At 40.8% G+C, this 27,015-nt stretch overlaps 1 protein-coding gene across 1 annotated transcript; it reads left to right on the plus strand.

Moving 5' to 3' along the window:
* The first annotated feature begins 10,551 nt into the window (after window positions 1-10,551).
* CTSL (cathepsin L) lies at window positions 10,552-15,083 on the plus strand. The gene is made up of 8 exons (XM_061199298.1): window positions 10,552-10,617; window positions 11,103-11,239; window positions 11,542-11,664; window positions 11,757-11,903; window positions 12,359-12,583; window positions 13,033-13,195; window positions 13,833-13,950; window positions 14,766-15,083. Exons 2-8 carry the CDS (start codon window positions 11,114-11,116, stop codon window positions 14,863-14,865), a joined length of 1,002 nt encoding a protein of 333 aa, XP_061055281.1. The 5' UTR covers window positions 10,552-10,617; window positions 11,103-11,113; the 3' UTR covers window positions 14,866-15,083.
* The last annotated feature ends 11,932 nt before the right edge of the window (window positions 15,084-27,015 follow it).

Consider the following 27,015-nt stretch of genomic DNA (forward strand, 5'->3'; position numbering starts at 1 on the left):
ATTATGGGAATTGGAGTTGGAGGGAATTGGGACTAACTGAGACTAATAAGTACAAAGTTTCTTTTTGGAGTGATGCAAATGTTCCAGAATTAGATGGCGGTGATGGTTGCATACCATAGTGAATATACTAAAAAACCACAAAATATTCACTTTAAAATGGTGGATTATATGTCAAAATAATGTTATATATTAAAAAAGAAATAGGACATAAGTAAAAATCAATTCCTATATCATTAAGGTAAGTAGTCAAACAGAGGAAATCTTTGTGTTGTTGGGAGAGCTTGCATATATAAATGCCCTGGGGTTTGTTCCACAGGAAAGGCATCTCCACCTGTGAGTACCTGGTACTCCTGGAAATTAAAGCATGATTAGAAAAGATTCCTGCCATGATAATGATGATTCTCTTATCTAAATAACACAGGTGCCAGGCAATGTTCTGAGCTTTTTATATGTGCTCCTTCATTTACTGTTCCCAACAACCCTATGACAGTGGTTCTCCAACTTGAGGGTGCATCTGAATCACCTCGGGGTCAGATTGCTGATCTCCATCTCTCAAGTGTCGGATTCAGTGGGTCTGGGTGGGGGTTCCAGAATTTGTTTTTCTAACAAGTTCCCAAGTAATGCAGATGCTACCGGTCAGGAGACCCACTTGGAGAACCACTGCCCCAGGAGATGGGTGCTATTGTATGCCCCATTTTACAGATGAAGATGGTCACAGCAGTGAGGTATACAAAATCAAGGGTGGTGCCAGATTCCTCTCTAAAGTGAAAAAATAAATGTGCTTCAGGCCAACGGAGCTTAGAAAAGGAAGCTGAGCCTTGGGAACTTTGCCCTCATCCCTCACCCCCCAGCCCCCATCACTCGTTTGGCAAACGACTCTGGGTGCCAGAGGGCACCAGGAGAATGAAACATGAGCACTGAGGACATGGTGAGATAAGGAACCAAAGCTCCCCAGGGCCAGGCTCTGGACTTCAGTGCCTGTGCTGACTTACCTGGTGTCATGTGAAAGGAGGAAAAGACAGGTGAGCCACACAGAAGGCATGCTGCCTGCCCTGGGCTGGGCCTCTTCCCACCCCATCGGCCTCCAGGAGGGTGTTTTGCCCTGTGCCTCCTGGGTGTTTTTTGCTTGATCATTTCTTGAAGACAAAACCTCTGCAACCTACCTCCAATGACAATCTCAGATATTAAAAAATGAGGTTCATTCATTCACCAATTCTAAAGACACACTGAAACATGCTTTTAAAAATTCTGAGACCAAAAAAAGAAAAAGAACTGTATAATCAAGCATCCCCAATTCTCTGTATGATCACCTCAAAAACCAAAACCAAGGATATCTTCTCAATATAAACTTTGGATGTTTGACTGAGTTACTGACTCCACTGTGTGGCTTATGTTTGTTTTTCCTTGTGTCCTGTATGTCTCCCCTCAACGCCTAATGTTTGTTGCCTCCCTATCTTGGTTTCATTAGCCTCGAAGCAGACCTGTAGCTGTGGATTCAAGCACATCTAAACTTTATCCTCAAATCTATAGAATCCACTGAGGAACCCAGCTTCTATTTTTGAGAACTAACTTATTCTCTGAATAAAGAATCTGATCGTTCTTGGGGAGCATTGTTAACATGGCCAGATGAAATAGCATGTAAGAGTTCAGTACAGAACTTAGAGTTCTGGTTGAAGGAAGCCACAACTGCTTCTTTTAAATGCATTTTATTATTAATAGCATCCTGTGCCCAGATGATATTCTCCCATTCTAGGAGGAGAAGTTAAGTGGATGGCAGAACACCCAGGTCAGATTTGCAGAAGAGATCCTCTTGTGTTCAAAGGATTGTTTATAGACTTGGGAGTAGGGATGAGGAATGTGGGAAAAGTGACACAAGGTCACAAGTTTACCTACTGCTCCAAGACGCTTGCCATAATTTCATTGATATATATCTATCATGCTCTGTGCCCATTTGCTGTAAAATAAGGATGATGGTGGGAATCTTAGGTTTTAAAAAGAAGAGGCTGAGTCTGAGAAAACTGGTAGGGAAGGAACATGTAGATTGTCTCTACAGAAATGCTTAAACTACACCAAGCAAAGGAGAGAGAATGGGCACAAGGTCAGAGCTTAATTAATTCTTTTTGATTGATTGATTTAATGAATTGGCTGACTGTTTAACCCTACAGGAAGAGCAATGTTACAGTAGCTCAGAAAAGTAAGTTGTTTCATAAATGGCTTCACATGAATATCAACAGTCTGTTGTCATAAACAGGTTCTTTTCCATAAAATTATAAGTGATAATAAACCACTTTACAAACGGACAGTTGTCTGGATAATGTTTCTTAAGCATAATTCTTGGCTCATTAAATTTAATCAAATTGGAGGGGGTTGTTACATTGGGCAGAGCTGTTAAGTGGCCTCAGGGTCTTGAATACCACCACACGAGAATTGTTCACTCCCTTATGGTTTAAAACTTCCAGAGATGAGGGAAAGAATCATATCCTGTTTAACTAGTGAGCAAAAGAAATCTAGACAGATGCACACAAGAATATACTTTCACACAGATAGCCTCATCCATCAGAGGGCAGACAGCAGAAGCAAGAAGAACTACAATTCTACAGCCAATGTGGAAAACCACATTCACAGAAACATAGACAAAATGAAAAGGCAGAGGACTTTGTACCAGATGAAGGAACAAGATAAAACCCCAGAAAAACAACTAAATGAAGTGGAGATAGACAACCTTCCAGAAAAAGAATTCAGAATAATGATAGTGAAGATGATCCAGGACCTCGGAAAAGGAATGGAGGCAAAGATCGAGAAGATGCAAGAAATGTTTAACAAAGACCTAGAAGAATTAAAGAACAAACGTCTAGAAGAATTAAAGAACAAACAAACAGAGATGAACAATACAATCACTGAAATGAAAAATACACTAGAAGGAATCAATAGTAGAATAACTGAGGCAGAAGAACGGATAAGTGACCTGGAAGACAGAATGGTGGAATTCACTAACGAATTAGACTGTGGAACAGTCTGTGGAACAGACTAAAGAAAAAAGAATGAAAAGAAATGAAAATAGCCTAAGAGACCTCTGGGACAACATTAAACACAACATTCGCATTATAGGGGTCCCAGAAGGAGAAAAGAGAAAGAAAGGACCCGAGAAAATATTTGAAGAGATTATAGTCGAAAACTTCCCTAACATGGGAAAGGAAATAGCCACCCAAGTCCAGGAAGTGCAGAGTCCCAGGCAGGGTAAACCCAAGGAGAAACACACCAAGACACATAGTAATCAAATTGACAAAAATTAAAGACAAAGAAAAATTATTGAAAGCAGCAAGGGAAAAACAACAAATAACATACAAGGGAACTCCCATAAGGTTAACAGCTGGTCTTTCAGCAGAAACTCTACAAGCCAGAAGGGAGTGGCATGATATACTTAAAGTGATGAAAGGGAAGAACCTACAACCAAGATTACTCTACCCAGCAAGGATCTCATTCAGATTCGACAAAGAAATCAAAAGCTTTACAGACAATCAAAAGCTAAGAAAATTCAGCACCACCAAACCAGCTCTACAACAAATGCTAAAGGAACTTCTCTAAGTGGGAAACACAGGGGAAGAAAAGGACCTACAAAAACAAACCCATAACAATTAAGAAAATAGTAATAGAAACATACATATCGATAATTACCTTAAACGTGAATGGATAAATGTTCCAACCAAAAGACACAGGTTTGCTGCATGGATACAAAAACAAGACCCATATTTATGTTGTCTACAAGAGACCCACTTCAGACTTAGGGACACATACAGACTGAAAGTGAGGGAATGGAAAAAGATATTCCATGCAAATGGAAATCAAAAGAAAACTGGAGTAGCAATACTCATATCAGATAAAATAGACTTTAAAATAAAGAATGTTACAAGAGACAAGGAAGGACACTACATAATGATCAAGGGATCAATTCAAGAAGAAGATATAACAATTATAAATATACATGCACCTAACATAGGAGCACCTCAATACATAAGGCAACTGCTAACAGCTATAAAAGAGGAAATCGACAGTAACACAATAATAGTCGGGGACTCTAACACCTCACTTACACCAATGGACATCCAGACAGAAAATTAATAAGGAAACACAAGCTTTAATTGACACAATAGACCAGATAGATTTAATTGATATTTATAGGACATTCCATCCAAAAAGGGCAGATTACACTTTCTTCCCAAGTGCACACGGAACATTCTCCAGGATAGATCACATCTTGAGTCACAAATCAAGCCTCGGTAAATTTAAGAAAATTGAAATCATATGAAGCATCTTTTCCGACCACAACCCTGTGAGATTAGAAATCAATTACAGGGAAAAAAACGTAAAAAACACAAACACATGGAGGCTAAACAGTATGTTACTAAATAACCAAGAGATCACTGAAGAAATCAAAGAGGAAATCAAAAAATACCTAGAGACAAATGACAATAAAAACACGATGATCCAAAACCTATGGGATGCAGCAAAAGCAATTCTAAGAGGGAGGTTTATAGCAATATAATCCTACCTCAAGAAACAAGAAAAATCTCAAATAAACAATCTAACCTTACACCTAAAGGAACTAGAGAAAGAAGAACAAACAAAACCCAACTGGGTAGAAGGAAAGAAATCATAACAATCAGAGCAGAAATAAATGAAATAGAAACAATAGCAAAGATCAATAAAACGAAAAGCTGGTTCTTTGAGAAGATAAACAAAATTGATAAACCTTCAGCCAGACTCATCAAGAAAAAGACAGGAATCAAATCAAAAAAATTAGAAATGAAAAAGGAGAAGCTAAAATGGATACCGCAGAAATACAAAGCATCATAAGAGACTACTACAAGCAACTCTATGCCAATGAAATGGACAACCTGGAAGAAATGGACAAATTCTTAGAAAGCTATAACCTTCCAAGATTGAACCAGGAAGAAATAGAAAATATGAACAGACCAATCACAAGTAATGAAATTGAAACTGTGATTAAAAATCTTCCAACAAACAAAAGTCCAGGACCAGATGTCTTCACAGGTGAATTCTATCAAACATTTAGACAAGAGCTAAAACCCATCCTCTCAAACTCTTCCAAAAAATTGCAGAGGAAGGAACACTCCCAAACTCATTCTATGAGGCCACCATCACCCTGAAACCAAAACCAGACAAAGATACTATAAAAAAAGAAAATTACAGACCAATATCACTGATGAATATAGATGCAAAAATCCTCAACAAAATACTAGCAAACAGAATCCAACAACACATTAAAAGGATCATACACCATGATCAAGTGGGATTTATCCCAGGGATGCAAGGATTCTTCAGTATACACAAATCAATCAATGTGATACACCATATTAACAAATTGAAGAATAAAAACCATATGAGCATCTCAATAGATGCAGAAAAAGCTTTTGACAAAATTCAACACCTATTTATGATAAAAACCCTCCAGAAAGTGGGCATAGAGGGAACCTACCTCAACATAATAAAGGCCATATATGACAAACCCACAGAAAACATCATTATCAATGGTGAAATACTGAAAGCATTTCCTCTAAGATCAGGAACAAGACAAGGATGTCCACTCCCACCACTATTATTCAACATAGTTTTGGAAGTCCTAGCCATGGCAATCAGAGAAGAAAAGGAAATAAAAGGAATACAAATTGGAAAAGAAGAAGTAAAACTGTCACTGTTTGCAGATGACATGATACTATACATAGAGAATCCTAAAGATGCCACCAGAAAACTACTAGAGCTAATCAGTGAATTTGGTAAAGTTTCAGGATACAAAATAAATGCACAGAAATCTCTTGCATCCCTATACACTAACAATGAAAGATCAGAAAGAGAAATTAAGGAAACTATCCCATTCACCACTGCAACAAAAAGAATAAAATACCTAGGAATAAATCTAACTAAGGAGGTAAAAGACCTGTACTCAGAAAACTATAAGACACTGATGAAAGAAATCAAAGATGACACAAACAGATGGAGAGATATACCATGTTACTGGATTGGAAGAATCAATATTGTGAAAATGTCTATACTACCCAAAGGCATCTACAGATTCAATGCAATCCCTAACAAATAACCAGTGGCATTTTTTACAGAACTAGAACAAAAAAATCTTAAAATTTGTATGGAGACACAAAAGACCCCGAAGAGCCAAAGCAGTCTTGAGGGAAAAAAACGGAGTTGGAGGAATCAGACTCCCTGACTTCAGACTATACTACAAAGTTACAGTACTCAATACAATATGGTACTGGCACAAAAACAGAAACATAGATCAATGGAACAAGATAGAAAGCCCAGAGATAAACCCACGCACCTATGGTCAACTAATCTATGACAAAGGAGACAACAATATACAATAGAGAAAAGACAGTCTCTTCAATAAGTGGTGCTGAGAAAACTGGACAGCTGCATGTAAAAGAAAGAAATTAGAACATTCCCTAAAACCATACATGAAAATAAACTCAAAATGGATTAGAGACCTAAATGTAAGGCTGGACACTATAAAACTCTTAGAGGAAAACATATGAAGAACACTCTTTGACATAAATCACAGCAAGATCTTTTTTGATCCACTTCCTGGAGTTATGGAAATAAAAACAAAAATAAGCAAATGGGACCTAATGAAACTTAAAAGCTTTTCCAAAGCAAAGGAAATTACAAACAAGATGAAAAGACAACCCTCAGGATGGGAGAAAATATTTGCAAATGCATCAATGGACAAAGGATTAATCTCCAAAATATGTAAACAGCTCATGCAGCTCAATATTAAAAGAACAAACAACCCAATCCAAAAATGGGCAGAAGACCTAAATAGACGTTTCTCCAAAGAAGACATACAGATGGCCAAGAAGCACATGAAAAGCTGCTCAACATAACTAATTATTAGAGAAATGCAAATCAAACCTACAATGAGGTATCACCTCACACCAGTTAGAATGGGCATCATCAGAAAATCTACAAACAACAAATGCTGGAGAGGGTGTGGAGAAAAAGGAACCCTCTTGCACTGTTGGTGGCAATGTAAATTGATACAGCCACTATGGAGAACAGTGCAGAGGTTCCTTAAAAAACTAAAAATAGAATTACCATATGACCCAGCAATCCCACTACTGGGCGTATACCCAGAGAAAACCATAATTCAAAAAGACACATGCACCCCAATGTTCACTGCAGCACTATTTACAATAGCCAGGTCATGGAAGCAACCTAAATGCCCATCGACAGACGAATGGACAAAGAAGATGTGGTTCATCTATACAATGGAATATTACTCAGCCATAAAAAGGAACGACATTGGGGCATTTGTAGAGATGTGGATGGATCTAGAGACTGTCGTACAGAGTGAAGTAAGTCAGAAAGAGAGAAACAAATACCGTATATTAATGCATATATGTGGAACCTAGAAAAATGATACAGATGAACTGGTTTGCAGGGCAGAAATAGAGACACAGATGTAGAGAACAAACATATGGACACCAAGGGGAGAAAGTGGCTGGGGGGTGGTGGTGGTGGGATGAACTGGGAGATTGGGATTGACATGTATACACTAATATGTATAAAATTGATGACTAATAAGAACCTGCTGTATAAAAAAATAAAATATAATTCAAAAATTCAAAAAAAAAAGAATATACTTTCACAGATATTGCATTTTAAATAGGAATCAGGAAGTTCTGCTAACTGCATTTTATCAAAGACAGAGTTAAGGATTGTTCACTTGACTAAAATGTGACCATTTTAATAGTGAGCACTCATCTAAGTTATTTGGCAAAGAAATGAGATAGAAGAGTAGAAATAAGAACAAAATGGTTAAGCAAATGTCTTTCTGTAATACATTACTTAACAGATTTTGTATAAATAGATGTTACAGTTTCTTGCTTAAATGGCCTTCTCCCATATTTCTCTGGCATTTAGATATTTCTGTTCTAATTGTAGATTTGAGGCACATTTGGTATTTTAAAAAGTCCAGCTTTCTCCAATGCATTTGCATCACATTCCAAATGTGAAATTCCAAAGGAGCCGCCACTCTTCGGAATAGCCTCCAGACAGGCTATTGCTCCAGGTACTCATGGTCATGCAGTGGCAGGTTTTTCCACCCTGTGACCCAAGGGCAACTGTAAAACCCATATATTAGATTATGTACTTAGATTTCTTGAGTGAATGATTGTGTTGAAATCCATGGTGTATTAAAAAAATTTTTTAACCTCCAGTCATTGATAATAAAACACGCTTTTGTAACCACCTAAGAGCTTCAGCCTCTAGGCGTGTCTGAGAAAGAAAAGTTTCTATTTCCTCAAAGATCTTAAAACTTTTAAAGAATTGATTTTTCTAAGTTGTATGGGGTTGCCAGGACCATTCAATAGGGAAAAGATAGTCTTTTCAACAAATGATGTTGGGAAAGTCTGATATCCACATGCAAAAGAATGAAATTGGACCCTTCCCTTACACCATATACAAAAGTTAACACAAAATGGATCAAAGACCCAAACATAAGAACTAAAACTATAAAATTTTAGGTGAAAACACAAGGGAAGAGCCTCCTGATATTGGGTTTAGTTATAATTTTTTGGCTATGATACCAAAAAAACAGGCAACCAAAGAAAAAATAGGTAAACTGGACTTCATCCAGATTTAAAACTTCTGTGCACCAAAGGACAGTATTGACTTTACGAAAAGGCAACTCAAAGAATTTAAGAAAATATTTAAGATTGGAACTCTCTGCAATGCTGGTAAAATGTATAATGGTGCAGCCACCATGGAAAACAGAGAAAAAAATTAAACATAGGATTACCATATCCAGCAATTCCACTTCTGTGTAGATCCCCAAAAGAACTGAAAACAGGAATTTGAACATTTGTACGACAATGTTGACAGCAGCATCATTCAAAATAGTCAGATGTGGAAATAACCCATATATCCATCCAGGGATGACTGGAGAAACAAAACACGGTACATTCATACAAGGGAATTTTATTCACCTTTAGAAAAAAAGAGAAATTCTGACACGTTACAGCATGAATAAACCTTTAAGACATTATGTGAAGTGACATAGGCATAAAAGGACAAATATTAGATAATTCCACGTATGAGAGGTACATAGTCAAATTCAGAGAGACAGAATTAGAATAGTGGTCGCCAAAGGCTGGGAGGAGGGAGAAATGCAGAATTATTGTTTCATGGGTACAGAGTTTCAGTTTGGGAGGATGAAAAAGTGCCAAAGATGGCTGACGGTGATGGTTGCACAACAATGTGAATGTACTTAATGCCGCTGATCTGCACACTTAAAAATGGTTAAAATAGACATCTTTATGTTATGTACATATGAACACAGTAAAATTGTGTCTGATTGTGCTTCCAGAATGCTTATCCATTTAATCTTAAGTAGAAATTAGTTTACAAGTCCAGTGAACCATGACTACATTTTTATTTAAAAAAATTCAAAATATCCATAGAAAAAAGGTAATGTGGGAAGGAACATGAGGTAATGATAATTTTTTTCTAAAAGGTATTTTCTACAATGAATATATTTTTATGTAGTAAAGGACAAACATGTACAACTTTTCTAGCTTGTGTTCCTTAAATTATTAATTATATAAATTAATATTTAATATATAACTCTATTTTCCTCCATTTAAAATGTTTCACTAACTGTCATTTAAATCCTGACATTAAATGTAAAGTAGAACTCACTGAAGTAAGAGTCAAATTTCTTAAATCTCAAGAAAAGCACCTTAGATACTAAGGAAGACATAACAATCCCTAATGTAGAGTGTGGGAAGGTAAAAGCAGTTTCTACCTTCCACCTTTCCTTTTTTTAAACTAAATTTTTCTGTAAATAACTTGTTTCTGTTGGTTTTGAGGAAAGCTTGAGAGGTGAGAGGAACCCCTGACCGGCGAAGACAGGAAAGGGGCATTACAAAATGCCATGCCTTCTCTGGAGACCCACCCAGCCCGTCCCCTTTTCCTCCTGGGATTTGGGGAGTGACCAGCGCGTCCCGAGCTTTGAGGAACTGCCTTTCCGCTCCGATTCTTCTCAAACCCAGCTGGTACCACCCTCAGCCTGGGAGGTAAGGCCCTGAGGGCTCCGCATTCCTCCAGCCCGCCCCACCTTTGCTGTGGAATAAGCGGGAACCCTTAAACTAGACAGCCCTCCCGCAGACTTGCACCAAAAACTCTAGGACTAAAGGAGGCACAGGGTTGCGCTGATAATCCACTTGGTGCTCCCTATAAGCTTCTTTTCGTGAACCACCGGCCGAGCGCAATCGAGGTAATTAGTTGATCCGGGTCCCCAAGGAGGCTCTGGCCGCCCTTCTCAGCACTGCCCAGCTCGCCGCCGTCGGGTCCACTGAGGCTGGCACCTGGCCAAGTTGGGACCAGCCTCGTGAGGCGCCGGGAATCCCAGCACAGGGGCCCCGCCCGCATGCAGCTCAGCCAATCGCGGCGCGGGCTAGCGGGGGGCGGGGCCGGCCGAGCGGAATCCCGGAGCCTTAAATGGGAGGACATGCGCCCACAGCCCAACCTCCGACGCCCCCGGATCCACAGTTGCTGGTTGTGGCTGCGCAGCTGCGCCCGCCGCAGGTGAGCACCACGGGCTGGGGCCTGGCGCGGCGGGGTCACCCCGGGAACCAGTGGGACTGCCAAGCTTGGGGTTGGGAGGGGTCCCAGGAGGCGCCGGTCACACAGGGCAGCCTGACCCCCGCACGCCGGGCTGCAGTGCCCTCTGTTCCCTGCGCCGCGTCAACATCCTCTGAGAGCGGCGGGCGTTCGCCGGGGGCGGTGCGGCACGCCCCTGGCCTGGCCCCGTCTGCAACGCGGGAGGGAGCTTCGCCCTAGCCGCTGCTCTGAGTCCCAGAAGAGCCTGAGCCTCTCCGGCGCGGAAACTGGGGTCTCTGAGCTGTTTTTCTCTATCCACGTCCTTAGCCTTCCCCTACGGTCCTTGTGTAAATACTTGGGAAGATAAATGTTTTTACTCCACCACAGTGGGTATAACGTCTCAGAAAAAAGTAGGATGGCCTTTTAGTAAGATTGGTTTAATCAGATACTCATTTCTTTTCCCTTCCTAGGCTTTTGAAACATGAATCCTTCACTCCTCCTCACTGCCCTTTGCTTGGGAATAGCCTTAGCGGCTCCAAAACTTGATCTCAGTTTAAATGCACAATGGAAATTGTGGAAGGCAACACACAGGAAACTATATGGCTTGGTTGGTAACATCTGAAACTGTCCATCTGAAACCCCGCAGAGAATGGTCCATGCTGTTGGGAGTTTATAGCAGATAGTAGCCTCTTGAGGCTGGCTCTTACCAGGGCAGTAACTTCATGGCACCCATTACTGAGTACAGTACGGGCATACGACCCTGTTGTGTGGGCACTGGGAAACAGTTCCCAAGAGTATAAAGCCATCTCTGGCCATGGTTTCTCTTCCTCTCTGTCTGCAAATCCACTTGGTGAAGGTGGGTTGGTTTTAAATAGAAATAAAGAGTATAGGTTACCTGTTTGCCTGTAGAATGAAGAAGGATGGAGGAGAACAGTGTGGGAGAAGAATATGAAAATGATTGACCTGCACAATCAGGAATACAGCCAAGGGAAACATGGCTTCACCATGGCAATGAATGCCTTCGGTGACATGGTGAGTGTGGCATGAACTTTTTGTGCCTCCCCTCCTTAGTACTTTAGGAAAATAACCTCTTGCTTTTCAACATTGTTTCCTTTTCCTTGAAGACCAGTGAAGAATTCAGGCAGGTGATGAATGGTCTTCGAAACCAGAAGCACAAGAAGGGGAAGGTGTTCCCAGTACCTGTCTTTGCTTCGATTCCCTCATCCATGGATTGGAGAGAGAAAGGCTATGTAACTCCTGTGAAGAATCAGGTATGACAGTATCCAGCAGATCTCTCTCCAAGAGTAAAGCCAAATAGGAGTTGCCATCCTTGCAATGGTAGGCTGTGGAACAACATGCAATTCACTCGTTTTTTTGTTTTTTTGTTTTTTTCAAGAATTTAAAACATTTTATTTGGTTTCAAATTTCCTTGAGAGAAAAAGAATTGTGTTGATAAGTTTCTTGGAATGAGAGATGCATTTGCTGTGATGAAGAGTTGTTTCCCAGCTCTTGAAGACTTTTCCTTCTGAAGCACTGAAAGTGGACACAAGAGCCCTCAAATGCCTGGAGAAGGGGTTTCCTTTTGGAAACGCCCCATGGCCTGCTCTGAATGACTAGAGTTTGGATGCAATTCACTAGTTTTTAAAAGCATTTTCAGATATATGGGCTGTTGTCAAAGTCTTGCTATTTGTTTTGTAGACTAAGAGCGTTTAAATTTTGTTTTCAGGGTACGTGTGGTTCTTGTTGGGCTTTTAGTGCCACTGGCGCCCTTGAAGGACAGATGTTCCGGAAAACTGGCAAACTTGTCTCACTGAGTGAGCAGAACCTGGTGGACTGCTCTCGGCCTCAAGGCAATGAGGGTTGCAGTGGTGGCTTAATGGATAATGCCTTCCAGTATGTTAAGGACAATGGAGGCCTGGACTCAGAGGAATCCTATCCATATTTTGGAAGGGTAAAAGGAGCTCCTTATCTTGGTATCAAAGTTGAACACTTTGGGGGAAAACAGATACCAATTTAGAATACACATTTTAGATTGTAGACTCTATATCTGCAGACTGTCAGAACTAGCATTAAAATATGTTAGCCTTGCACAGTTCTCTGTTTAGATAGTTACCATAAAGCTGTTAATATTTCTGTGTCATGTGGAAATATACATACCATTCTATGTAAGTATAAATTTCTCCAGAGTAAAAGTTTCTTATGGAGAGGTAGACTGAGCGTGTCTCATTGAATAGACACCAGCTACTTTTTCCATTTCAAAACAACCAATATCATTTCATCTCCTGGGATGCTTTATAACAAACTTGACTTGGAAATCATTAAGCTGCAGACTGTCTTGAACTCATGTACCCCAGGAGGGGGATGGTATTAATCAAGTCTCTTCCCCATTACCTTTGAAAGGATGAATCCTGCCACTACAGACCACAGAGTTCTGCTGCCAACGACACTGGTTTCGTGGACATTCCTAAGCGAGAGAGGGCCCTTATGAAGGCAGTGGCAACTGTGGGCCCCATCTCTGTTGCTATAGATGCAAGCCATCCAACCTTCCAGTTCTATAAAGCAGGTAAGCATTTGTCTGTATGGAAGTTTAGGCAGAAAAATTGGAAAACCACCATGACATACAGCAAGATTGACTCTTTGGTGTGTAGAATTCAGTGTATAATTTGGGGGTGTGTAGATTTAACATAGTTGTTCATGTAGTATTTGTGCCTGATGTGTCCATTTGACATTACTTGAATCCCCATGACTTTAAGCACTTCACAAATATATTTAAATGGCTACTTAATTTGATTCGTATAGCTTAATTTACTTTTTTCCAGTTGTTAGACCTTTGAAATTTTCCAAAGAATTTTACTACTGTAATTAAAACTGGAAAGAACCTCTTGCCTGAAGTAATTTTGTGTTGTGTGCTGTTTCCCTAGACATTCTGAAAGTAAAATGATAAGGTTTTAGGGAGTGGTCTTTTATGCCTTTTCACACATTGTGTACAAAAGAGATTGTTCCAGTATTTCTGCTAGTGTTAGATGAGAACCTAGATCCCTAGCCTAGATTAAAAAAATAGATCTTGTTTTTAAATCCTATCTAGATTTATGTCCTTTAGCTGAATTTTGAGGTGTCTCCCTTATCCTAGTTGATAGGCTGGGTTACTGTCATGTGACACTCGGAGGTCCTCACCCCAACATTGAATTTTATTTTCCCAGGCATTTATTATGATCCATACTGCAGCAGCGAAGACCTGGATCATGGTGTTCTGGTGGTTGGCTATGGGTTTGAAGGAGCAGACTCAGATAACAATAAATACTGGCTTGTCAAGAACAGGTATAAAGTGCCCAAAATACTTATATCTGAGATTGAAATGGGAGTCCCTTTTGGAATCAGTATTTGGATACAGGTTCTCAAACCCTTAAGCACACTTCCGAAGTCTTTATGCCACTTAGGGTGAACACAGACATATTAATGTTTGATTATAACATTAAGGTACTCTCTCAAGTTTGCCTAGGGTATTGATGTAGTTTTGACACCATTGCATTTCTTTTTTTTTTTTTTTTAATTTAATTAATTTTTTTTTTTTTTTTTTTTGGCTGCTTGGGTCTTTGTTGCTGCGCAGGCTTTCTCTAGTTGCGTCGAGTGGGGGCTACTCTTCGTTGCATGCGTGGGCTTCTCCTTGCGGTGGCTTCTCTTGTTGCAGAGCATAGGCTCTAGGCGCGCGGGCTCTGGTAGTTGTGGCATGCAGGCTCAGTAGTTGTGGTGCACGGGCTTAGTTGCTCTGCGGCATGTGGGATCTTCCCAGACCAGGGATCAAACCCGTGTCCCCTGCATTGGCAGGCGGCTTCTTAACCACTGCGCCACCAGGGAAGTCCCAGCACCATTGCATTTCTAAATCTGAAAATTTTCTTAAATCTGAAACACATCTGGCCCCAAGAGTTTCCTTTTTCTGTCTCTAATTTTGCAGTTCCGTGAGAGGTTTGGAGATTGAAGTTATTTATACATTTAGAACTCAACCAGGAACAAGAACAACTGCCTTTCTTGCTTCTTTCTGAATCTGTCCTGGACTCTGGGGTACTGTTTAAGTATTAATAAAGATAAATGTGTTTGATTCTTTGTATAAAATGGAAAACCCTCTCTTCTTTTAGCTGGGGTGAAGATTGGGGCATGGATGGCTACATAAGGATGGCCAAAGACCGGAACAACAACTGTGGAATCGCCACCATGGCCAGTTATCCTACTGTCTAAATCTCAAAGGCAGGACTGAGAACAGAATATCCAGAGGAAGAATTTTCTGTTAAAACTAACCAGACCTTATTGTGTGGGATGAAACACTTGAATCATTGATGATCCAAGTTGTGATTTGAATTCTGTGACATTTTATGCTGGTGAAATGTTACCACTCCTTTAATACTGTTGTAAATAGGTTTGTATGATCGACTTGCCTCAAGAATTTTGAATTTTCATGTTTTAAAAGGATGTATAAAGTTTTACTTAAAATAAAACAATTTCAGAGTAAAGATGGTACATCTTTCTGTTTTTAATACATTAAGTTTTTGTAGAGTAGAAAAGGTAATTGGGCCCTGAAGACATAACAGAGTGTGCCAATGGTCTGTTAGAATGGCTGCGTGGCCTTTTGGTTCTTATCATTCTGAATATGTCAGCTGCCTATTGACTGTGTCTGACCCAACCCTTGAATAGAACAAAATTTGGCAAACAGTCTAAAGGACAAAGGTAAATTATTTTAATAAGGAAAAAATTCACATTTTAGAAAAGTGAACACACATACATACGATTTCCAATCAAGAAAAGGGCCTTAGAGATCATGATCATTTGACCCACGATGGTGACAACCCAGCAGAGTTACAGGATGAACGTCACAGAGCCAATTTCTGGTGCATCTTCCCCAACTTCTAGCGAAGACTATGTGGCTACTTTGCAACTGAGGAAGGACCAGACACAATGGATTGCCAAGAATGTTTGTCTTTGTGTCCATATGCGATGAAGGATAAGCTCCCACATTTGAGGCTGGGCTTCAGAAATAGTCTTGTGGCCTCAGAGGTGGGCAATAGGTGAAAGCATCGAAACAGATAGTCTGAAGCCTAATTTACACCTAGCTGCCTAATTCCTGAATTTGTTTTAAAAAAGAAAAACTCCCTACATTCCACAGGCTAAGGAAGCACATAGTTTCATTTGCTGTCTTTGGGTTTAAAATTATGTTCCTTCCTACTCAAGGAAATAAAGAGTAGGTGGAAGCATTTAGTTATTAGACCCTGTCATTCCTTCTGAAGACATGAGGTGGAGGAAAACTGGGGTCTCAGCCCACAAGACCTCCAGCAGCCTCTGGTCAAGTCCATCTGCACTGGACTGTGTGCCATGCTGGACCCTCAATGTGGCCTTCCCTTGCAGGCACTTACATTTCCAACTTTCTGACCTAAAATGACAGATGTTGTGTCATTTGGAGTAAAATTCTGTGGGTTTTGGGATAGCATGATCAAGTGTAGCCACAGGAAGATTTGGAAGGCTCCCAATCTGAGTCCCTTCTACTGGTTGGGACCACACTGAGACAACTGGAATTGATGTAGCACCCATGGCGACCCAGTCATCACCCTGTGGAAGGGACATTCCCAACGCTGAGAAGGAGATGGTGCTGTTAGAGGAGGTGGTTGAAACACCAGAAGGAAGAGAAACCGGACATGGACCCAGAGGAGCCGGGCAGTAACACAGGATAAAAGGGTGGGTATCAGAGCAGAGACTTCCCGGGTCAGAACCCCTTAGAAAAGAGAAACAACATTTAGAGAAAGTGGGAAGGTTGAGGTGTGGGAGATGAGGCTGGGCCCACACACAGGTTTTTAGGACATGGGAACCAATGGGGCATGCAGTGAAAAGACTATTCTGGTTATCTATTACTGGAAAACTACCAGGAAACATAGCAGCTTGAAAAAACCATCTTTCCAATTTCCTGACTGGGCTTAACTACATGTTTTCCTTTGGAAGTCTTTCACGTGTGCCAGAATCATTAGCAGTTTTGACTGGGCCGACATCCAAGCAGGCTCACTCACGTGGCTGTCCTAGATGCTGCTGTGGGCTGGGCATTCAGCCCTGGCTGCCCACCAGAGTACCTACTGGGCCTCTCCATGGCTTGGGCTCCCATGGCACGAAGGCTGGCTCTGAGAGGAACATCCCAAGAGAACATAAGCCAGAATGCCCAGTGAGGAACTACAAGGCTTCTTATAACCTGGTCTTAGTCCCCAGTGAAACCTCTGCTGCCGCATTGTACTCAGAGCATGTCACCAGGGACGCCCAGGTTACAGGGGAGGGGGCTGACAGTCTACCTCCTGGTGGGGAGAGGCAAGGTCACTTAGCAGAAAAGCATGTGGGATGGAAGACGTGGTTGTGGCCATCTTTGGAAAATGCAATCTGCCACCTTCAGTCTCTGAAAGTCCACTAGAAAAGACTCCTTAGTGACTGTCACCTTGCTTCACCGTGACAGGCTAGCTCATACTGCTGTCCACATAATCTTGGAAGTACAGCCCAAGACTCTAAGAAAATGCCTAGGTGCTGATATGAATGAAAATGTGAAGACCTCTCAGATGTCATACGATTAAACAGATACTAGAGTCTTCTGCAACTTTCAAAGACATTTATATTTATTTAAACTTGTGAAAAGTTCCAAACTAAACAATACCTAAATGATTAAACACATGTTAGAAGGTTCTGTAACTTTCAAAGACATTTAATTAAACTGTGAAAAGTTCCAAACAGCATCCATCATAAAAGCTTTTTAAAATAAGCCAGTCGACATGAATCAAATAAAGCTGAAAACAAATTTTGATTTTTACAAATGTGGATGAATGTCACCTGCCATGTCAGTAAGCCAAGGATGTTGCAGCCATCAAGCCCTCTGCCACTGCAACTGCCCCCAACTGTGCACCCTGAGGGGATTCAGGATGGAGAAAAACAGGATACCGGCCCTAGATAGTTAAGATGCATATCAAAGGAGTAGTTTCAATAAGTCCAGACTCTGGCATCTTCCTACTCATAGAAAAGCACTAAATTCCTCAACTTGAGATGTCTGGTTTTCTTTAATTAACAGTAATCTTTTGATGTTCTGACTACCTGGTTTTATTTGTCTGTTTGTTTGCAAAGACTCCTATATATATCCTGGCTCCTCCCTTACCTGTTCAGAACAGTCCCTCAGAGCTATCTGAGAGGCTCTCTCCCCAGCTTAAGTACTCAGGATGTCTGACAAATAAAGCATAATTCTCAACTTCTAGGTTGTGCCTTTTTTTTTTTTCAGTCGACACAAAAAACTTGTCTGAAATATGAACTTACTATGAGAAGCTGGAAGAGGCAACAAAGGATTCCTCCCTGGAGCCCTCGGAGGGGATATAGCCCTGCAGACACTTTGGTTTGGAATTCTGGCCTCCAGGCATGAGAGAATAAATTCCTGTGACTTTATGCCAATGAGTTTGTGGTATATGTCGTGTCAGCCCCAGGAAACTACTGTACTTGTCCTGCACAGCTAGCCTCGTGCTCTCCTTAGCAACCCAGAGGACACAAGTGCGGCGAGCAGAGCCGCACTTTGGTGGTCTGGTCAAGACCACCAAAGATGGGACTTTCCTGGTGGCACAGTGGTTAAGAATCCACCTGCCAATGCAGGGGACACGGGTTTGAGCCCTGGTCCAGGAAGATCCCATATGCTGCGGAACAACTAAGCCCATGTGCCACAACTACTGAGCCTGTGCTCTAGAGCCCGCGAGCCACAACTACTGAAGCCCATGTGCCTAGAGCCCGTGCTCCAAAAGAGAAGCCACCGCAGTGAGAAGCCCACGCACCGCAACGAAGAGTAGCCCCCGCTCGCCGCAACTAGAGAAAGCCCGTGCGCAGCAATGAAGACCCAATGCAGCCAAAAATAAATTAAAAAAAAAAAAAAAACACCACCAAAGACAAGTCAGACTTGCTGAACATAAGGGAGGAATAAGTAAGAAATCTCTCAACTCACAATGGTTCTTGGCCTTTCCTCACATGCTTCAAATGCTACAGTCCACAAGGAAATGGTTGGCTAAGACGGGAGAAGTTTGGATTTAAAGATTTGCAAGCAGAAGAAAAGACACAAGAAGTTTGGTTATCTTTTCCCTTCCTCACATATCCTCTCTCATCTAAATCAAGCACTGGTCAGCGCTGCAAACCAGGAACAGTCAATACCTCATAGCAACACATTCTCACACATTAAAATGCACTGAAAACAAGCTTTGCTTCCTTCTCTTTGTATTTAACTTGGTGAAAATTAATATCTTCTTTACTCTCTGGCACCTCTTTCACTCGATGACACCAAATGTTTCCTGTTTTTCTCTGTGAGGGAGGAAAGACCATTAGAAAGATATGAAGGAAACATGGGAGTTGATGCAAGAAAACTTAATATTATATATGCTGCTCAAAAAGTAGTGGTGACACAAAATGGCCTAACTCATGCTGGGGAATACTGTGGTCTTTTTTGACACTGAAGTCCTGATCTCTGATAACAAGTGCTCTTCCAGGGTTTTGTGCTCTGTCTCCTGAGTGTAGGCTGTCTCCTGTGGCAACTCTTGTTTTCCTTTGGTAGGAGGTAGTCCTGCTCTGCACTTGCTGGCCCACCATCCTCACTGTCCCTGGATGTCTTGGGAGCCTTTTGTCACATGACTGTCATATTGTCGCAGGTGTCAGTCTAACTTCCAAGAAGAAGGTAGCTTCCTGGGGATGAGCTGCATTTCCAAACAAAAAACCCCTTGAGAAGCTCTTTTGTTAAGGAACAGGCCAGAGAACATGGTCTCAGGTGGAGTTAACAATTCACCTGGTGGGAACCTGCACTTATCTTCTTCCTACTCACTTTCCCAGCTATCAAATGTGCACGAGCCAATCAAAACTACAATGAGGTACCACCTCACACCAGTCAGAATGGCCATAATGAAAAGGAATACAAATAACAAATGCTTGGAGAGGGTGTGGAGAAAAAGGAACCCTCCTACACTGTTTGTGGGAATGTAAATTTGTGCAGCCACTATGGCGAACAGTATGGAGGTTCCTTCAAAAACTAAAAATAGAGTTACCATATGATCCAGCAATCCCACTCCTGGGCATATATATGGACAAAACTATAAGTTTAAAAGACACATGCACCCCAAGGTTCGTAGCGGCACTATTTACAGTAGCCAAGAAATGGAAACAACCTAAATGTCCATCAACAGATGAATGGATAAAGAAGATGTGGTACACATATACAATGGAATACTACTCAGCCATAATAAAGAATGAAATAATGCCATTTTCAGCAATATGGATGGACCTAGAAATTATCATACTAAGTGAAGTAAATTAGATGAAGACAAATATCAAATGATATCACTTATACGTGGAATCTAAAATATGACACAAGTGAACTTATCTATGAAACAGAAACAGACTCAGACATAGAGAACAGACTTGTGGTTGCCAAGGGTGTGTGTGTGGGTGGGGGAGGGATGGATTGAGATCTTGGGATTAGCAGATGCAAACTATTATATATAGAATGGATAAACAAGGTCCTACTGTATAGCCCAGGGAACTATATTCAGTGTCCTGTAATAAACTATGATGGAAAAGAATATGAAAAAGAATTTTTTATATATGCATAACTGAATTACCTTGGTGTACAGTGGAAATTAATACAACATTGTAACTCAGGTATACCTCAATAAAATAAATTAAAACAACAACAACAACAACAAAATGTGTATCAGGCCATTCCTGAGATATGGTGAGTGAGATTCTGGAAGTAGGATGCTTAAAAACATGCATACAGTATTTTTTTTAATGTTTTGAAATTTTTTTTAGTTTAAATGTACTTTTATGTATTTTTTGTCACCTTCCCTATAAGGCTTTCCCCTAGGTGTGTACAAGGCTCCTCCCTTCCCCCTGGACTTGGCTGGAATGTCATCCTCTTTGTGAAGCCTGTCTTTACCAGCAACTAAAATTAAAATAACTGCTGGTAGTACTGTTCTCCCCTCCCCTGATTTATTTTTCCCATAGCATTTATCACCATCTGACATGCTATTACATTTTATTTGTTGGTTTTGTTTATTGTGTCTCTTCCACACATCAGCACTTAGTCTGTACAGAGACCCATACAGAGACAAGGGGCTCTGTTTTGTTCACCTCTCTATCCTCAGCACTAAAGACAGGACCTGGCACAAAGCAGGCGCACAACAAGATCTGCTATCTGGACGAATGAATAATTGATGTGTCCACATTCTCAGAATTTTAAGAGTCAAGCAGTGAAGATAAAGCAAAGGCCCGTTTTGGAAATGTATCCTCTTAAATATTCCCCTTCCTCTGAGGAACAACCACAATTATTAATTCAGGGATATTAACAGTCCTTTTGCTTTGTCTTTACCCAAACACACATGCAGTTTTGTTTTTCATTGTTTTTGTTCCTTCTTTTTTTTTCTTTAAAGATGTAAGTGTGTCTTGTCCATCATAAAACAAGCAAGCAAAACCCCTCTTAACCCTGGGTTATTCCAGTTACTGCATTATGTTCCTCCTCCTGTTTCCAGCTGAACCTCTTGAACAGCTTGTCTAAACTTGCTATCCTCCACTTCCTCACCTTCTATTCTCATCCTAACTTAGGTCCATCCCTAAAGTAAGGCTTTCCTTCCAGATCCTCCCAAATGACCTCATCTAGTCTAATTACTTCAGGTACCACCTCCATGCTGACGACTTCCTGTCCCTCTCCTGAGTTCCAAACCCATGTATCCAACTGCCTACGAGACATCCTGACTCAGCTAACCCACAGACATTTCAGACTCCAACATACAGAGCTGAAATCATCATCTCCAAGTGCTCCTTGGCTTTGTGGATGGCACGTCCATCATATATCCTTCATTCCTCCCCTCTCCCTTTCTCTGACATACATAATCAATCACCGATACATGAACCCTCATGAATAGCTCTCAAACACCTACACTTCTCTCCATCCTCATGGCTTTTGATCAGGGCCATCATCACCATCAATTTTTGCCAAGATGATGACATTAACCTTCTTAACGGTGACCTAACAAGCCTCTAGTTTGACTACTTCAAATCCATTGTCTATATTGTAGGTAATATTTACTAAAATGCATATTGATGATGTTCCTCCATTGCTTAAAACTCATCAGTGGCTCCCCATTGCCCTCAGGACAAACTCCATACTCCTTAACCAACTCAAAACACCCTGCATGAGTTGGGCCTCTCTTACCCCTCCAGCTTCATCTCTCACTACCCTCCTCACACTCTACCCCCCACAGCCATAATGAATTACCAGTTGTGCCCCCAATAAACCATACTCTACCCATTTTCAAATCTTTGCCCATCTGTCCCCTCACCTCTAGTGCTCATCCCTCTCACTTGCCTTCTCCGTCCTCCCTAACCTTCTGCTGACAAGCTAGTTCCACTTTCAGCCTCAGTTTAAACGTCATTTCCACTGGGAAGCCTTGCCTGACTCCTCACTTCTGGAATGGCAGCTCCTCTAAATGGCTCCAAAGCAAACACACAGTACTTTATCCCCAGAATTACACGTGTGTCCCATCCACCAGGCCTGAGCTCTTTGAGGGCAGGGATTTTGTCTGTCTACTTCACAGCTAAATCCCTAGCACCAGGCATGGTACCTGGTTCGTGTGTGTGTGTGTGTGTGTGTGTGAGAGAGAGAGAGAGAGAGAGAGAGAGAGGAAGAGATGCAAGGAAGCCAGTGAAGAGACAGATGCAATGAGAACCCTGGGGAAGGAGGCACAGATAATTACAGAAGTAGGTCTTGGCAGACTTCACAGAAGTTATAGCCACTAGTGAAATGTGAAGGACTGGATCATGTAGTTTTGTCGTTTTTTTTAAATTTTATTTTATGAAAGTGGCATCACGTCATATGTATTTGCAAAATGCCCTTTTCCCCTATGATTATAGCTTGGTCATCTTTCCTCGTTTGTACTTCAGATTGTGATGGTTAATTTTATGTATCAACTTGGCTAGGCTATGGTGCCCAGTTCTTTGGTCAAACACTAGTCTAGAGGTTGCTGTGAAGATACCGTGTAGAAGTGATTAACATTTACAATCAGTTGACTTTAAAGTTTTCTCTCGATGATGTGAGTGGGCATGTAGGGAAGGAAAAATTCTTCTCTACCTTCTTAGGGTGTCTGGCCTAAGAATTAAACTGACATAAGCCAGATTAACAGAAGAAAATCATACACATTTTATTAAATTTTACACATACATGGGGACTTTTACAAGAGAATGAAGTTCCAAGGAAGTGATCAGAGCTGAAAGCTTTTATACCCTTTAGGCAAAGAAATGATAAATTTGTGAAAAAATGACAAGACAAAGGGGTTTGGCCTAAGGGCAGTAATTGTGGGGAAGTGACTAGAAGCTGTATATGGGGGCAGAGGGGTGCAAAACTAGTGGACGATGAGGGTTATTTTAGCAGGTTTGTTCACACAGATCCACTTCCGTGTTGACTCCCAGTCTCTGGTGACAAGCACGTATTTCTCCTCCTGGTACAGGGAGGGCACATCTCTCATGGGAAATTTCATGACCTGCTTTTAGGTAGAAAGGGCAGATCAGAAAGCTCTTCCTGGGTCTGCTGATTCTCAAGTGCCTTCAGCTCAAAATAATCAATATGCCAAAGCAGCACATTTTGAGATGGCCTGTCCTGAACCCCTTCAGCCTCTTCTGTCAGCTGAAGGTCTTAAGAGCAAAACTGAGGTTTCCCAGGGAAGCAGGAATTCTGCCTCAAGACTGTAACATAGGTGTGTGTGTGTGTCCCCTATCGGCTCTGTTTCTCTGGAGAACCCTGATATACAGACCCACCTTATAGACCCACCCACCATTTCCTACTTTCCCTCCATATCTTTCTCATCTGTATTCTCTTCCTCACTAAAAAAAAAAAAGTGATTAGATTTCATTTCATGAAAGTGAAGCCAGAGAGTAAAGAACATGTTAATTCTCATCAGGTTAAAAAGAAACAAAAGACCTTAGGGTGCTAGCTGATATATTTCTTTCTTTCTGCATTTGTCTATTTTGATGTTAAGAATGCCTTTGTATAAAACTATTTAAGGTATTTTTTTCCATATTCATAAAAGACTGGAGTGGGTTTGTAAGTTTAGTGGGCTAAACTGCTACACAACAGTTTAAACTGCTGCACAACAAATCAACTATCTCCCTACAGGTGGACATTTAAATTGCTCTCATCTTTTTGCCATTACAAGCAATACTTAATTTTTAAAAGACTAATATAGGCTGTTTTATACATACGAAAGTGTAGGACTACTGGGCCAGAGGGGCTGTCCATTTAAACAGAACTGCCAAATTGCCTTCCCAGAAGGCTGTCCCCACCATCTGTCTCACCAGCAGAGGGAACGGGGTCATTTCCCTGCATTGTTAGCTCATTTGATGTTTTCAGTCTTCATTGTACCCTGCCATTCTGATAAGCGAAAAGTGATGTTATTTTACTTATATTTCTCTGATCAGAGAGTCTAACCATCTTTTCACATGTTTATTGACTGTTTGTGTTTTCTCTTCTGCAAATTGCAGTTTTATATCCTTAATTTATTTCTCTAGGATAGTTTCCTTTTCCTCTCAATATGTATGATTCTTGATGTTCATTTTTTGTTATAGGTTGCAAATATTTTCTCCTAAGCTATCAATTGTCTTTTTTCTTTTGCCCTACCCAGGTACGTGGGGAGTTTCTTGCCTTTTGGGAGGTCTGAGGTCTTCTGCCGGCGTTCAGTAGGTGTTCTATAGGAGCTGTTCCACATGTAGATGTATTTCTGATGTATCTGTGGGGAGGAAGGTGATCTCCGCGTCTTACTCTTCCGCCATCTTGAAGCTCCTAAGCTATCAATTGTCTTTTAACTATGTGGTGTATTGTTTTTATTTTGATATATTCACATCTGTCTTTCCTTTATATCTTATGCTTTGTGTCTTTTGGTCCCGTTTAAGGTCATAAATATATTCTTCTTTATCTTTTTGCCATACCTTTACAGTTTTATTTTTTATGTTTAATTCTGAAATGCATTTGCAACATGTTTGGGGATCTAGGTTTTGGGTTGTTGGTTTTTTTTTCCCCCAAATGACTAGCTTATTATTCAAACACCAGTCATTCATGTCCCACTGATTTGAAACACCATGTTTTCTTCTTATTTTTAAAGAGTATTAAAATGCTTCTCTCCTTTTGATGTGTTAATGGGTCTGCCCCCCAAGCTGCTGAAGCTCATCTGCCCAAAATACAATAGAAACCAGTGAATGGTCCCACCTTCCCCAAGTGGGGCCAGACCTGCAGGGGGTACTTTGGGGGCTGCTGGAAAATGGAAAGAACAACTGGATTTCTCCTGAGAGAGACAAAAGCATCTAAACTGGGAAGGCAATCAGGAAGGAATGAGAAACCAAGAGGAAAGGGATTCTCAGATCACTTCGGCCAGAGAGCCCAACTTCTTTCTGAGGGTCTTTCCAGACCCTGCCTATGAAAGCACTGGTCACCCAGGCACCATTGCACCAATGCCCTCAAATCTTTGATATGTAGCCACTGAGAATGGAATGTGAGTCCCATACTCTCCCCTGGTTTCCCGTGCTTAGATTTGATGTGCAGGGACCAAGAGTCTCAGCTTGAAGAAGGGTAGTGAGTGAATGGATCTTTCCCTGAGCACCTACCACATTCATCAAAGCAACACAGACCATGATTGAAGGTGTTATTATCCACCTTCGTTTCCAAAAACTCCTTCTCCTCCTGGCTGTGTAGTCCTGAAACCATGTGCTCACCACATCAATTTGTTCCTAAGAAGTGAAGACTTCAGCTGAAGTCTTCAGTTTGAACTTTCTTTCTGATAAAGAAAGTTTCCAATGAAATGTCTAATGAAGTATTAATAGCCCATTAGTTAGAATCAGAATTTTTCCTAGAAAATCCTTGTGTTTTGTGGAGGAAGATGAAAATTTTTCGATTACGTATTAAATTTTACTGCTTCTTTTACTACTGCCAAGCAGAGGTGGACTGAGGAACACTACTGAATCCTGAATTATATCCACATTGAAATCCATCTTTCCAAAGATAAACCACTTTGTCCAAAGCTAAAGTGGGAAAGGAATGTTTCTTCCCATGGTTTCCCCTAGCCCCCACCTCCCCACCACTGCCTTTTGCTTTAATCTAATGCACTATTTAATGGATTTTCTTTTTTTTTTAATTAATTAGTTTATTTATTTTATTATTTTTGGCTGCATTGGGTCTTCGTGGCTGCCCGCAGGCTTTCTCTAGTTGAGGTGAGCGGGGGATACTGTTCGTTGCGGTGCGCGGGCTTCTCATTGCGGTGGCTTCTCTTGTTGCGGAGCACAGGCCCTAAGCGCGCAGGTTTCAGTAGTTGTGGCACGCAGGCTCAGTAGTTGTGGCTCACGGGCTCTAGAGCGCAGACTCAGTAGTTGTGGTGCATGGGCTTAGTTGCTCCACGGCATGTGGGATCGTCCCAGACCAGGGCTCTAACCTGTGTCCCCTACATTGACAGGCGGATTCTTATCCTCTGTGCCACCAGGGAAGTCCCTGGATTTTCTAATATTGAATCATTCTTGAATTTTGGAGTTAAGCCTGATTTTGTCCTGATGTATCTTTGTTTTAAATATTTCTGGATTTGTTTGTGAATATTTCATTAGGTATTTTTGGCCTCCAGGTCCATAAACATATATAGCAACTCTTGGAAAAGCAAGCTGAGATTTCTGATGCATATGCCACCCCATCCCAATCTAGACATAATTTGGACAAATGAAGGGTCATTAACCAGTGCACTCTGGTTAGGGCCTAGGATAGATTAAAATATTTCCTGAAAATATTAAAAAGGAAAAGTCAAGAAGTTGAGAAAAGTAGGTATTAATTTTTAAATATTAATTCCAATTAGCATGTGGCTTTGTCAATAGGTGACCACATTTTTCTATTCAAATAGTTGTTGGTTATCCAAATCATTGCTCCTAATAAAGGCTTGATCCAAAATTTTAGAATTTAATACCCATGAGATTTCTAACTCAAAACCTATCCACAATAAGACAAAAACTTCTAAGAAATTAAGTCAGCCGTTTATATATTTAAATATATATAATGTATATATTTATATACCTTGAATATATATAAGTATATATAATAAGTATATATATAAAATATACATATCTATTTTATAAGAAAGGAAATTAATCACTATAGGACTCAGACACTAGGTTCAAATTTTAAGCAAACCAAGACAAATTCTTAACTGATCTCTGTACCTTTTGCCCACAAGTGGATAGCTGCGATTACTTGGGCTGATAGACTTCGAATCACAACCCTATTTGCCGCTGTTCATGACAGAAGACAAATCAAAGTTGTTCTTTTCACATGTGGGT

The sequence above is a fragment of the Eubalaena glacialis genome, chromosome 9, assembly GCF_028564815.1.
Source record: "Eubalaena glacialis isolate mEubGla1 chromosome 9, mEubGla1.1.hap2.+ XY, whole genome shotgun sequence".
NCBI classification, from domain to species: domain Eukaryota; kingdom Metazoa; phylum Chordata; class Mammalia; order Artiodactyla; family Balaenidae; genus Eubalaena; species Eubalaena glacialis.

What these genes read in the sequence shown, in the direction of transcription:
- CTSL (XM_061199298.1), top strand. Translation starts at nt 11,114, where the DNA reads ATGAATCCTTCACTCCTCCTCACTGCCCTTTGCTTGGGAATAGCCTTA. An exon ending in ACAGGAAACTATATGGCTTG is followed by an intron (nt 11,240 to 11,541) that starts GTTGGTAACATC and finishes GTTTGCCTGTAG; the next exon opens with AATGAAGAAGGATGGAGGAG. An exon ending in TAACTCCTGTGAAGAATCAG is followed by an intron (nt 11,904 to 12,358) that starts GTATGACAGTAT and finishes TTTTGTTTTCAG; the next exon opens with GGTACGTGTGGTTCTTGTTG.